We start from the raw sequence: 14826 nt of genomic DNA on the forward strand, positions 1-14826 counted from the left end.
GGAGCTCCCAGGAATTAGGAAAGTGTTATAATATTTTAAGCTCTTTAAATATGCTGCTGTCATAACTCAAATTTACAAAGTAAGCCTCAGAGATGGTTATATCTCATTGAATGTATGTCTTTGGGTATAATTTGCTCACCCAATTGCTCTGCACAGAAGAGGACATGCAACCCCTCTGGGTTGCCTCTGAGAGAACTCAAGCTTCCCAGCCAATCTGTCATCGTTTGCCTGAAACATTAAGTGCATTTCTATTGAAAGTGTGCTTTAAAGAAGCCTCATAACTCAGCCCAAACTACATTTAAACAGGAGGATGCCCCTTCTCACAGAAACATCATTTTTACAGAATGTTAGAAGTGAACGCCGTAATATAACTGCCACAGTTCATAATGGTATCCAAGGGTAAGCATGATGAACGTTAGAACTGTATCTCTTCATAGTTTTCATAAACAGTGTTCTTTCTCAAGCTTGTTTTACACATGACAACAGCTTAAAACATTCTTATTAAAATTATGGCTTACTACTATTAAAGAATTATCTGACAATCCAAAACAGCCTTAGTGATACTAATATGAATGAAGGAAAACTCTCACGGCAGATTAAACAAAATAGTACATCTTTAAATAATCTTTTAGGGGCTGCTTGGGTGGCTCTGTTGGTTAAGCATCCAACTCTTGATTTTAGCTGGGGTCATGATCTCACGGTTTGTGAGATTAAGCCCAGGGTCAGGCTCTGCACTGGCAGCACAGAGCCTGCTCGGGATTCTCTCTCTCTCTCTCTCTCTCTCTCTCTCTCTCTCTCTCTCTGTCTCTCTCTCTCTCTCTGTCCCTACCCCACTTGCTCTCTCTCTCTCTCAAAATAAATAAATAAACTTTTAAAAAACGTGGCGGGGGGGGACACCTGAGTGACTCAGTCAATTAAGGGTCCAACTCTTGATCTCGGCCCAGGTCATGATCTCACAGTTGGTGAATTCGTGCCCCAAGTTGGGGTCTGAGCTGACAGCGCACAGCCTGCTTAGGATTCTCTCTCTCCCTCTCTCTCTGCCCCTCCCTTGTTTATGTGCACTCTCTCTCTCAAAATAAATGAATATACATTTTTTTAAAATAAGCTTTTTTTACATCCATTGTTCTACCTACATAGATCAGGACCAAATGCTCACCAGTGGATCAATATTTCAGTATTACTTTTACTCTGAATACTGGCCGGAAATTAGTTTAAATAAAAAGCCATTATGCAGTCCATAAAGAATCCATATTGGAAGAAGATACTGGTTTTTTATTTGTGAACTCGCATGAAGTCAAATATGGAGAAGTAATGAGGATTACTTTTACAATGTAAACATTTGGTGAATCTTTCTGGGACTTGGCTAGAGACAAGGTTGAGGCAAAAAGGATAACTCAAATTTGTTTACCCATCAACTCCTGTCCAATAAAACCTGAGAGGGGAAGAAAGAGGGAGGTAGCGTGTTACCAAGTCATCTTAAGTAACTTCCTATCTGTGCGACTTACCAGAGTAAAAAGTGAGAATGTTAATGCTATCTCACAATGCTGCTATGAGTAGAAAATGGTTATAAATGTATAAACAGTGTTGAGTCCATACAGACCATCAATAAGTAATGGTCAGTTTTTAAGAGAAAGGGACGCTTAGAGAAAGCTGTTTTAAAAAAGAAACAGAAGGTTTCAGGAGCATAGAACACTTACTTTAAAATGTAGAACTATCACCAATCAGATAGAGATAACCCCTTCATATAACATAAAATCTGTAAATAATAGATAACAGCAAAATGAAAGCAAAATATATAATATATGGCTGGGTGCATAAGAAAGTAAAGCCAGAAACTACTATTACATCAAAATAAGGAGAATTTGTCATCACACCTGCACTTACCCTGGGAATACCCACTAATCCATGGGTTTTAGCCAAATATCTTAGGCCAGAGCTAGGTAGGAGGTGGAATCAAATCTCAGAAGGCTAGGATTCTAGAAAGCAGATGCCCTCAGTGAGATGAACTCAGAGGAAATAAATCCCACCTATCACAGAGAGAAACAGGACTACATATCCATCTCAGCCTTGACTGTGGATGGAATGAGTCACAAAAAGGAACAATAACTGCAAATGAGCACTCCCATGTGTCTGAGGAGAGAATTCACTCTACTGTTGCAGCCTAAGAAACCTCAATCTAAATTTAAGTTTTTGTTTAAATTCCAGTTATTTAATGTACAGTGTAATATTAGATTCTGGTGTACAATATAGTGATTCAACACTTCTATACAACACCTGACGCTCATCACAACAAGTGCACTCTTTAATCCCCATCACCTATTTCACCCATCCTCCTATCCACCAGCCCTCTGGTAACCATCAGTTTGTTCTCTACAGTTAAGAGTCTGTTTCTTGATTTGCCTCTCTCATTTTTTCCCCTATGATAATTTGTTTCTTAAATTCCACATCTGAGTGAAATCATACTGTATTTGTTTTTCTCTTATTTTGCTTAGCATTATACTCTCTACTCCATCCATATCCTTGCAAATGGCAAGATTTCATTTTTTTTTGATGGCTGTGTAATTTTCCATTGTATATATATATACATCTTCTTTATCCATTCATCAATTAATGGATACTTGGGCTGCTTCCATATCTTGGCTATTGTTGATAAAGATGCTACAAACATCAGGATGCATGTACCCCTCTGAAACTGCATTTTTGTATTCCTTTGGTAAATACTTTGTAGTGCTATTGGTGGATCATAGGGTAGTTCTATTTTTAACTTTCTGAGAAACCTCTATACTTTTTTCCAGATTGACTATACCAGTGTGCATTCCCACCAGCAGTGCATGAGGGTTCCCCTTTCTCTGCATCCTCACCAACACCTGTTGTCTCTTATGTTCTTAATATTAGCCATTCTGACTGGTGTGAGGTGATATCTCACTGTAGTTTTGATTTGTATTTCCCTGATGACCAGTGGTACTGAGCATCTTTTCATGTGTCTGTTGACCATCTGTGTGTCTTCAATGGAAAAATGTCTACTCATGTCTGCTGTCCATTTTTTAACTGGATTATTTGTTTTCTGGGTCTTCACTTTTATAAATTTGTTATGCATTTTGGATACTAACCCTTCATCAGATATGTCATTTGCAAGTATCTTCTCCCATTCTGTAGGTTGCCTTTTAGTTTTGTTGCATATTTCCCTTGCTATGCAGAAGCTTTTTATTTTGATAAAGTCCCAAGTTTATTTTTGCTTTTGTTCCCATTGCCTCAGGAAACATATCTAGAAAGAAGTTGTTATGGTCAATGTCAAAGAGGTTACTGCCTATGTTCTCCTCTAGGATTTTGATAGTTTCCTGTCTCACATTTAGGTCTTTCATCCATTTTGAATTTATTTTTGTGTATGGTGTAAGGAAGTGGTCCAGATTAACTCTTTTGCATGTTGCTGTCCAGTTCTCCCAACACCATTTGTTGAAGAGACTTTATTTTACTGTATATTTTTTCCTGCTTTGTCAAAGATTAACTGACTGTATAGTTGTGGGTTCCTTCTAGGTTTTCTATTCTGTTCCACTGATCTATGTGTCTGTTTTTGTTCCAGTGTCATACTATCTCGATCACTACAGCAAACCAAAAACCATAAATACCTAGGAATAAACCTAACCAAAGAGGTAAAAGATCTGAACACTGAAAACTATAAAACACTAATGAAAGAAACTGAAAATGACACCAAAAAATGGAAAGCATTCCATGCTCATGTATTGGAAGAAGAAATATTGTTAAAATGCCTATATTACCCAAAGCAATCTACACATTTAATGCAATTCCTATCAAATACCTCAATATAAACTTTAACATGTTTCTAAGACAGGTAATACCCCAAGAACCTGGCAAAAACAAATGTAAATTTTCTCTGAGAAATGCTTTTACCCTAGCTTTAAAGAATTCCTAGAGTTATAGTTCCAAAGAACATCAGCTGCAAAACAAAAACAAAACCACCAAAAACAGGATTAAAACAAGGAAACATACACAAGAGTCAGCAAAGAAAAAGACAAATGAATCAGGGGGGCCTGGGTGGCTCAGTCAGGTAAGTGACCAACTTTGGCTCAAGTCATGGTCTCAGTGTTCCTGAGTTCCAGCCCCACATCAGACTCTCTGCTGTCAATGCAGAGCCCACCTCAGATCCTCTGTCTCCCTCTTGCTCTCTGCTCCTGTCTCATTAGTTCGTTCTCTCTCTCAAAAATAAACATTTAAAAATGAAATAAAATAAATTTAATTTAAAAAAGACAACTGAATCAGTACAAAAATTGAACACTGAAATGATCGTATACAAAATATTATGGATATCTATGTTTAAAGAAATAAATGAGTACAGTACATAACAGGAAGAAAAGGCTGTAAAAACTAACCAGGCAGACTTAAAAAAAAATAACTAAAGAATTCTTTGTCTCTTATTTTTTCCTTTGCTTGTTTGTTTTTGTTTCTTAAATTCCACATGAGGAAAATCATATTGTATTTGTCTTTCTCTGATTTATTCTGCTTAGCACTATTCTCTTTAGCTCCATCCATGTCATTGCAAACAGCAAGATTTCATTATTTTTATGGCTGAGTAATTCTGTTGTATATCTAACCACATCTTCTTTATACATTCAATCAGTAGACATTTGGGCTGATTCCGTATCTTGGCTACTGTAAATAATGTTAATGTTGCTATAAACATCGGGGTGCCATGTATCCCTTTTGATTAGTGTTTTTGTATTCTTTGGGTAAATACCCAGTATTGCAATTGCTGGATCATATGTAATTCTATTTTTAACTCTTTGAGGAATGTCCATACTGCTTTCCAGAGTGGCTACACCAGTTTGCATTCTCACCAACAGTGCACAAGTATTCCGTTTTCTCCACATCATCACCAACACCTGTTGTTCCTGTGTTGCTGATTTTAGCCATCAGACTCTTAATTATAGAGAACTAACTGATGGTTACCAGAGGGGAGGCAGTGAGGGGGATGGGTGGAACAGATGACAGGGATTAAGGAGTGCACTTGTCATGATGAGCACAGGGTGATTTATAGACATGTTGAATTACTATATTACAGTAATTCACCTGGAACTAATATAACACTGTATGCTAACTGTAATTAAAATAAATACTAAAAAGAATAACCAAAGAGTTTCTAGAACAAATGTAATCAATGAACTCATGGCTCGTTACATAGCACACTAGACATACCTCAAGAAAGAATTAAAGACAAATGAGCTGGGGTGCCTGGGTGGCTCAGTTGGTTAAGCATCTGACCCCTGGTCAGCTCAGGTCATTATCTCATAATCATGAGACTGAGCCCTATGTCAGGTTTTGCCAAGCGTGGAGCCAGCTTAAGATTCTCTCTCTTCCTCTGTCCCTCTCCCCCGCTCATGCTTTCTCTCTTTCTAAAATAAAAAAAAATAAAAATAAAAAAACATATGAGCTAGGTTTCCAACTATATATAAGTTGGAAAAAGAAAAACTGGGTAAACCCACAAAAAATGTAGAAGGAAATAAAAACAAGAACACAAATTAAATAAATAGAAAATGAGACCATAACTTACGGTTAGCAAAGCCAAAAGTATTACCTGAAAAGGTTACTAAAATAGACAAATCTCTGGCAAGTCAAAGTGAGATGAATAAGGTGGCACAAATAAAGAACATTAAGAGTGAAAACAGGAATTAACTATTGCAGAAGGCAATTTATGTCTTTACCATTAAAAACATGAAATAGAAAAATTCCTAAAACAAAGAAATTCTCAAAATTGACAAGAAAAATCCTGAATGGGGGCACCTGGGTAGCTCAGTCAGTTAAGCATCCGACTTCTGGTTTCTGCTGACGTCATGATCTCAGGGTTGTGAGATTAAGCCCCATATGGGGTTCTGCTCTGGGCATAGAGCCTGCTTGGGATTCTTTTTATGCCTCTGCCTTTCCCCATCCCCTCTCTCTCTTAAAAAACAAACAAATCATGAATGATTCCAAAAGCATTAAAGAAATGGAGTCAGTAATGTAAAGTATCATTTAATGAAGAAAACACTATCCTAGTTTAAAGGTTAGTTCTATCAGCTATTCAAGGAACAGGTAATCACAGGGGCTCCTGGGTGGCTTAGTCGGTTGAGCGTCCAACTTAGGCCCAGGTCATGTTCTCACAGCCCGTGAGTGTGAGACCCATGTTGGGCTCTGTGCTGACAGCTCAGAGCCTGGAGGCTACTTCAGTTTCTGTGTCTCCCTCTTTCTCTGCCCCTCCCCCACTTGTGCTCACTCTCTCTCAAAAATAAACATTAAAAAAAAAATAAAGGAACAGGTAATCACAATCTTATATAAGCTTTTTTAGGAAAATAAAAAAAGGGAAAACTCTCCAATTCATTTTATGAGGTTAGTATAACCTTGATACCTAAACCAGACCACGGACACTGGAGAAAGGAAAATTACAGACCAGTCTCACTCTTGAACATGGGCAAAAAAAAAAAAAAAAAATGGAATTGACCTTAATGTCAACCAAGAGTGGAATGGATAAATAGGGCATAATCACATGGAATACTATATAACCATGAAATGAACAACTACTAATACAACATGAATAAATGTGAGAACATACTACTGAGGGATAAAAGGAAGTTGTAGAAAAATATGTACAGAGTAATTCTAACCATATAAACACCAAAACAAATGTATACCATTTAGGATTACATACATATTATGTATGTAATACACACACACACACACACACACACACACACACACACACATTTTTTAAATAACATATACAGGATCTAAAAAAGTATAAATTACAGAAGCAGAGAACAGAGATGTTGGTCAAAGAGTACAAAGTTCCAATTACAGAGGATGAAAAAGCCACAGACCTAACATACAGGCATGAGGGCTATACTCTACAATACTGCATTGATTACTAAAAATACGCTAAGAGAGTACATTTCAAGGGCACTCATCACACACAAGGAATGGTAACTATGTGAAGAAAAGGTGACATGCTTATTAGGTTGCCTCTAGCACTCATTTCACCAATTACATATATATTGAATCATCATGTTGTACACCTTAAATTATATACAATCTTTATTTAAAATATATAAATGAAAAAAATTGACCATATTTGTGTGGTCAATTATTATCTCTATCTATTCCACCGATGTATATGCCTATCCTTTTGTCAATACCTTTTGTCTTGATTACTGTACTTCATAGTAAGTCTTGAAATCACATACACACAAAAAAATCACATACTCCAACTTAGTATATATTGCAGAATCAATGTAATCAATTTCTATCCAAAAGTGCGCACTGAAATTTTGTTTGCTACTGTGTTGATGCAAAAATTCATTTTGAAATTAATGGATATCTTAACAAAATTTAGTTTTCCACCCCGCAAGCATGACTTCTTGCTCCATTTATTTAGGTCTTCTTTAATTTCTTTCAGTAATGTTTTATATAGTTTTTAGTAGACAAGTGTTGCACATACTTTATTAAACTGATCTAATGCTAACCAAACATGCTTCAGTTTCTTAGCATATCTTGTATTTGGGTGGTAGTGGGGGTAGATCTGGGCTTTGAATAGGATGTTCTTGCCTTACTGCACTGGTTAAGTCTTCTAGTCTTCTAGTACTATGTGGAATAAAACTGTTAAAAGCAGACTTCCTCACCTTGTTCCCAAAAGCAGACTTTTACAATTAAGTATGATACTCGCTGTAGGTTTTTATGAATGCCCTTTCTCAGGGTGAAAAAGTTCCCTTTATTCAAAGTTTGCTGAGCATTTTTATCATAAGAGTGTTGGATTTCCTCAAATGCTTTTTCTGAATCTACTGTTGGTAGAATTCACCAGTGGAACTATCTGTGCCTAGACATTTCTTTTTGGGAAGGATTTTCATAAATTCAATTACTTTAATACCTGTAGCATAATCAGATTACCTATTTTCCCTTGGGTGAATTTTGGCAACTTGTGATTTTCAAGGATTTGATTCATCTAGATTCTCACTTACATGTTATGAAGTTGTTTATAACATTTTCTTATTGTCAATTTAATGTCTGTGGAATCTACAGTGATATCTTTCTTTAGTCCAAATGTATTGGTAATTATTATTTCAGTTGTTTTCTTTGTAAGTCTTGGTAGATGTCTATTAATTTTATTGATATTTTAAAAACTGGCTTTTGGTTTGACTGATTTTTCTCTTGTTTTTCTATTTTTAATTTCATTAATCCCTGCTCTTTATTTTTTCTTTCATTCTGCTTGCTTGGGTTTATCTTCTTTTATTAGACTCTTGAAGTAGTTATTGATTTGATACCATGTTTTTTTTAATTATATGCACTTAATGCTATAAATGTCCCTCTCAGCACTGCTTCAACTGCATTCCACACATTTTAATACATTCTATTTTTTATGAATATAATTTATTGTCAAATTGGTTTACATACAATACCTAGTGCTCATCCCAAGTGCCCTCCTCAATGCCCATCACCCATTTTCCCTCTCCCCCACCCCTCATCCACCCTCAGTTTGTTCTCTGTATTTAAGACTCTCTTGTGGTTCGTCTCCCTCCCTCTCTGTATCTATTTTTTTCCCCTTACCTTCCCCCATGGTCTTCTGTTAAGCTTCTCAAGATCCACATATGAGTGAAAACATATGGTATCTGTCCTTCTCTGACTGACTTATTTCACTCAGCATAATACCTTCCACTTCCATCCACGTTGCTGCAAATGGTAGGAGTTCATTCTTTCTCATTGCCAAGTAGTATTCCATTGTATATATACACCACATCTTCTTTATCCATTCGTCAGTTGATGGACATTTAGGCTCTTTCCATTATTTGGCTATTGTTGAAAGCGCTGCTATAAACACTGGGGTAACGTAACCCTATGCATCAGCACTCCTGTATCTCTGGGGTAAACTCCTATTAGTGCTATTGCTGGGTCATAGGGTAGTTCTATTTTTAATTTTTTGAGGAACCTCCACACTGTTTTCCAGATAATACATTATATTTTCATTTATATTCATTTAAACATATTTTTTATTTCTTGAGACTTCCTCTTTGATCCATGGATTATTTAACAGTGTGTTAATTTCTAAGTGCTTCAATATTTTCCTGTTGTCTGGTCCTGATTTCTATTTTGTTTCCATTAATGTCAGATTATCCTTTGTATGACATGAATTACTGAACATTTGTTGAGTTGTTCTATGACCCAAGATATTGTCAATCTTGGTGAATGTTCCACATGTGCTTGAAAACAATCTGTATTCCAATTTTATCGGATGGAACAGTCTAAAACTTTCAATTAGATCCCAATGGTTGATGGCATTGTTCAGTTCTTCACTATCCTTGGGGACTTTTGTCAAGTGGTTATATCGATTACTAGGGGAAAGGGTCATAAATCTCCAAATATAATAAATGATTTCTCCATTTTCTCTATTCAGTCCTTTCAGGTTTTATTTCATTTATTTTGCAGCTGTTTTTTGGTGCATGCATATTTAAGATTGTTACATCTTCTTGGTAAATTGATCTTTTTACCACTCTGTGATATCCCTTTTCTTTATTCTGATATCAACTTTAATTAATAGTAATATAATTCATTTTATTTATTTTTATTTTTAAGGAAGAAATAATTCATAATTAATATAATATTTTTTACTGTAGCCATTCAAGCTTTTTTTTATTGTTTGAATGGTATGTATTTTTCTAACTTTTCACCTCCTATGTCATTATATATGGAGTTTCTTACAGCACACAGTTAAGTCTTTTTTATCAACTCTGCCAATTTTCATCTTTTTATTATTCATATATTAGGATTTAAATCCACCATTTTAGTATTTATTTTTTTGTTCCCTCTGTTTCACCTTCCTCTGTTTTCCCTTTCTTAATTTCGTATAGGTTATTTGAGCATTTTAGTATTCCATTTTGGTTTATTGATAGCATTTTTATTATATTGCTTTGTGTAACAGTTTTAATGATTGCTCTAGAGATTATAACATATATGCATAATGTATTATAATCTACTAGTATCAACATCTTACTACTTGAAATAGAATGCAGATACCACAGTTTATGTCCCTTTCCCTCACCATTTTAGATACAACTTTCTTAAATATAAACCTCTACATACACTGAAATCCGTATCAGTGTTATAATTTCTGCTTTGTCTCCTCAAAGACTACTTTAAAAACCTAACAGAATTTACCCCTTCTATTGATTTCTTCATTCCTATATTCCAAGTGTCCTTGCATTATCTCTTACTTTGTATCTGATAAACATCCATTATAGCTACTATTTTAGAACCAATCCAACGGCAACAAATTTTCTTAGGGTTCCTTCATCTAAAAATGTGTTTATTTCTCCTTTATTCCTGAAATATATTTTTCCTGGATACACAAATCTGGGGTAACATCAGGGTTTTTTTCTTTCAGTACTTGAAAAATGTTGGGCCACTCCCTTGTGTCTTCCATAGTTTCTGACGACAAATTTGCTGTCATTCAAATTGTCATTTCCCTAATGGTAATGTGTTGTTTCCCTTTTAAAACTTTTTCTTTGGCGGGTGGGGGGATGGGTCAAATAGGTGAAGGGGAGGGATTAAGAGTACACTTATCATGATGAGTACTGAATAATGTACAGAATTGTTGAATCACAAAATTGCACACCTGAAACTAATCTAACACTGTATAGTAATTATATTGGAATTTTAAAATACATAAAAAATTTTTTAAATATATATATATATATATATATACAAAGATTTTCTTCTTTTGCCTTAATTTTCAGAAATTTAACTACAATGTGATTGTGCATGGATTTCTTTAGGTTTATCCTGTTTAGAGTTTACTCGACTTCTTGGCTTACATCTTTTGCCAAATTTGGGAAGACTTAAGCCATTATTTCTTCAATTTTTTTTTAACTCCACATTCTGTCCTTTCTGTCTAGTCCTCTGATGACTTAAATGTTATATCTTTTGTTATTGTCCCACAGGTCTCTGAAGCTAAGTTTACTTTTCCATTTAGTTTCTCTCCATTATTCAGACTGCATAATTTCTTTTGATCCATCATTAAGCTCACTAATTCCTTCCTCTGTTCTTTCCATTCTGCTATTGAGTTTATCTAGTAATTTTTAAATTTTTGTTAGTCTATTTTTCAGTTCTAAAATTTTCATTTGATTCTTTAAGTTTTCTATTTCCTTGCTGCAGTTTCAAGAGTGTTTTCATTTGTTTCAAGAGTGTCTCTTCATCCCAATGGCTAACAGACACATGAAAAGATGCTCAACATCGCTCATCATCAGGGAAATACAAATCAAAACTACATTGAGATACCACCTCACACCAGTCAGAGTGGCTAAAATTAGCAACTCAGGAAATAACAGGTGTTGGTGAGGGTGTGGAAAAAGGGGAACCCTTTTGCACTGCTGGTGGGAATGCAAACTGGTGCAGCAACTCTGGAAAACAGTGTGGAGGTTCCTCAAAAAATTAAAAATACAATTACTCTATGACCCAGCAATAGCACTATTAGGAATTTACCCAAAGGATACAGGAGTGATGATTCATAGGGGTACATGTACCCTAATGTTAATAGCAGCATTATCAACAATAGCCAAATTATGGAAAGAGACCAAATGCCCACTGCCCATCAAATGATGAATGGATAAAGAAGAAGTGGTGTAAAAAAAAAAAAAAAGGATGTGTGTGTGTGTGTGTGTGTGTGTGTGTGTGTATAGTGTGTATATAGTGTGTGTATATATATAGTGTGTCTATATATACTGTGTGTGCATATACATATGTGTGCATATATATATATATATAGTGTATACAGTGTATGTATACACACACACACACACACACACACACACACACACACACACAAATGGAATACTACTCAGCAATGAAAAATAATGAAATCTTGCCATTTGCAACAACGTGGACAGAACTGGAGGGTATTATGCTAAGTGAAATAAGTCAGTCAGAGAAAGATATCATGTTTTCACTCATATGTGGAATTTGAGAAATTTAATAGAAGACCATGGGGGAAGGGAAAGAAAAAAAGTTACAAACAGAGAGGGAGGCAAACTATAAGAGACCTTTATTTTTATTTTTAAAAATTTTTGTGTATGTTTTTATTTATGAGAGAGGGAGAGAAACAAAGCATGAGCAGGGGAGGGGCAGAGAGAGAGAGAGATACAGAATCTGAAGCAGGCTCCAGGCTCTGAGCTGTCAGCACAGAGCCCGAATGGGGCTCAAATTCATGTACCACAAGATCATGACCTGAGCCGAAGTCAGACGCTTAACCAACTGGGCCACCCAGACTTTTAAATACAGAGAACAACCTGAGGGTGGAAGGGGGTGGGGAGGCAGGTAAAACAGGTGATGGGCATTGAGGAGGGCACTTGCTGGGATGAGCACTGGATGTTGTATGTAAATGGTGAATCATGGGAATCTACTCCCAAAGCCATGAGCACATTGTATACACTGTATGTTAGCTAAATTGACAATAAATTATATAATAAATAAAATAATGTAAGTAAATAAAGATGCAAATTAAAAAAAAACAAGAGTGTCTCTAATTGCTTGCTGGAGCAATTTTACAAAAGCAGTTTTAAAACCCCTGTTGATGATTCCAATGTCTTTGTAATTTCAAAGTTGGCATCTGTTGATTATCTTTTCTTCTTAAAGTTTTCCTGATATTTTACATGACAAATAAATTTAGTCTGTATACTGGACATTTTAAGTATTGTACTATGACATTCAGATTCCTGTTTAAAACTTCTATTTTAGGGGCGCCTGGGTGGCGCAGTCGGTTAAGTGTCCGACTTCAGCCAGGTCACGATCTCGCGGTCCGTGAGTTCGAGCCCCGCGTCAGGCTCTGGGCTGATGGCTCAGAGCCTGGAGCCTGTTTCCGATTCTGTGTCTCCCTCTCTCTCTGCCCCTCCCTCGTTCATGTTCTGTCTCTCTCTGTCCCAAAAATAAATAAAAAACGTTGAAAAAAAATTAAAACTTCTATTTTAGTAGGTGGTCAATCTGCTTAGATTCAGAATGCAATTCTAGGCTCACTTTTGTGGTCTGTGATTCATATGTCAATTTCGTATATGAAGTCTTTCCAGTGCTCTTCTGGTTTTCCCCATTTGTGTGTTACCTAGATAGCAGAACTCTACTTCACTTACACTCTGCATGGATTTGGGTGGGGAGAAGCACTGCCTCATTTCAGCAGGACAAGGATGAAAAATAGAGGACTGTTCACATGGTGTACTACAGCGGAGCACTATCTCGTAATGGGGAGGTTAAAGTCAGTTTTGCCTATAGGCTCAGCTGGGAAGGGACCCACTTATCCTTATAAGGGAAATGGAAATCAAGAGCTCCAACCACAGGCTCCTCTGTGGATGGAGGCTGCTTCCTTACTTTAGAGCATAGAAGGAAGTCATAGTTTTGCCCACAGAACTCTGCAAAATAAGGGCATCACTATGTTAACACTGGGTAGTTGTGAAATCCAGAGTCCCACTCACAGGCTCTGCTGTAGAAAAGTGCCACCTTGCAAGTGGTGGTGAAGTGAAAGTCAGAATCTTCCCACAGACTCCAATGAAGAGAGGCACTGCCTAATTACTATAGTGGGGAGGGGTAGAAGTCAGTGTTTCACCTAAGGCTCCACTGGAGAGAGACATGTGTTACTGCACATGGGAGTAAGAGTGTGTGTATGAGATGGAGTAGTTCCACTATTGCAATGCCTATTTGGGTGGGTATGAGGGTGCAGCTTTTATTGCAATGTTTGTCTGGAGAACAGAAAGGATAGATTAAAAGGTTTCTGTCTTGCTGTGCCATCCTTTGGCTTAAAAAAAAAAAGGCTTTCTTTGATGCTTTTTGTGTGCACCCAACAGTATATCCAGGTTGTGAGCTTCTCTAGAGCCCAGGCCAAAGTATATGGGAGGCAAGAAAAAACAACAATCAGGGAACTCACTCAATCCTTGAGTCCAAAGGTCCCTAATCACTCCACCTTCTCTTCCTTTACTTTCAGAGTTTTCTGGCAGGTGATTTATGGGTTTTGTCCAGGATTTTTGTTGTAATTACTAAGAAGAATATACAGAATGTGTTTATTCCATCTTGTTCGAACCCAAACCTTGTCACTCATGTTTAGCCCTGATTTTGTGTGTCCTATCACTCTCCTGTTTCCAGAGGATATGGGCTGGGTTTTTACTAATCTTTCTATTAATTACGGGCTTAGCAAAGCATGTCATATATGACATATCCTATCAGCTTACTAGCTGTAAGAAACTGTGGATACAACTTCTTGGCCTTTACCCACCATTAGGCTCACAATGCAACTCTTAAGTTTGTTCATTCATTCAGTAAATACCTATTTTATGAAAGCTTCTGGAGCTACAGCAGTGAGTAAGACAGTTAAAATCCCTGGTGTTAAGGAACTTAAATTCCATTGACTGGGATAGGGTGGAGGGACTGCAGGCATACAAATAATGTATTCTCCTCAGACTGAACAACATTCAGTGTACTATGTCTCAGTTAATATTAGGAACATACATTGAAAAGTTGCAAATATTCAGAAATCTAAAAATTTGTAATTGGCATAGGTAAGATAAATTTTTTCACTTGGTATAATGGAATTTTAATGATCTAGTAAGCTAGTTATCAACTACTTACCACATAGAGTTGTTTCCACAGACTGGACCATTCTTGTAGAGTTGCTGTAACCTCAGTCACAATAGAATCTTCAAGTGGGACCACAGTTTCATACTGCCTACAACCAGACACACAACAAACAGCCACATTATCTTTGATAAAATACCAGAATGCTATCTATTGACATTTTTAATGTGTGTAATTCAAATT

At 36.4% G+C, this 14826-nt stretch overlaps 1 protein-coding gene across 13 annotated transcripts in view; it reads right to left on the reverse strand.

Annotated features, from left to right (window-relative positions):
* Positions 1 to 14826, reverse strand: part of DOCK3 (dedicator of cytokinesis 3) — a 561979-nt gene that overhangs the window by 352524 nt on the left and 194629 nt on the right. For all 13 annotated transcript variants that reach the window (XM_027038830.2, XM_027038823.2, XM_027038822.2 and 10 more), the window contains one exon: positions 14638 to 14734. In XM_027038830.2, coding sequence (XP_026894631.1) covers positions 14638 to 14734 — 97 coding nt within the window. The remainder of the gene's footprint in view (positions 1 to 14637; positions 14735 to 14826) is intronic.

Source organism: Acinonyx jubatus, chromosome A2 (assembly GCF_027475565.1).
Source record: "Acinonyx jubatus isolate Ajub_Pintada_27869175 chromosome A2, VMU_Ajub_asm_v1.0, whole genome shotgun sequence".
Lineage (NCBI taxonomy): Eukaryota > Metazoa > Chordata > Mammalia > Carnivora > Felidae > Acinonyx > Acinonyx jubatus.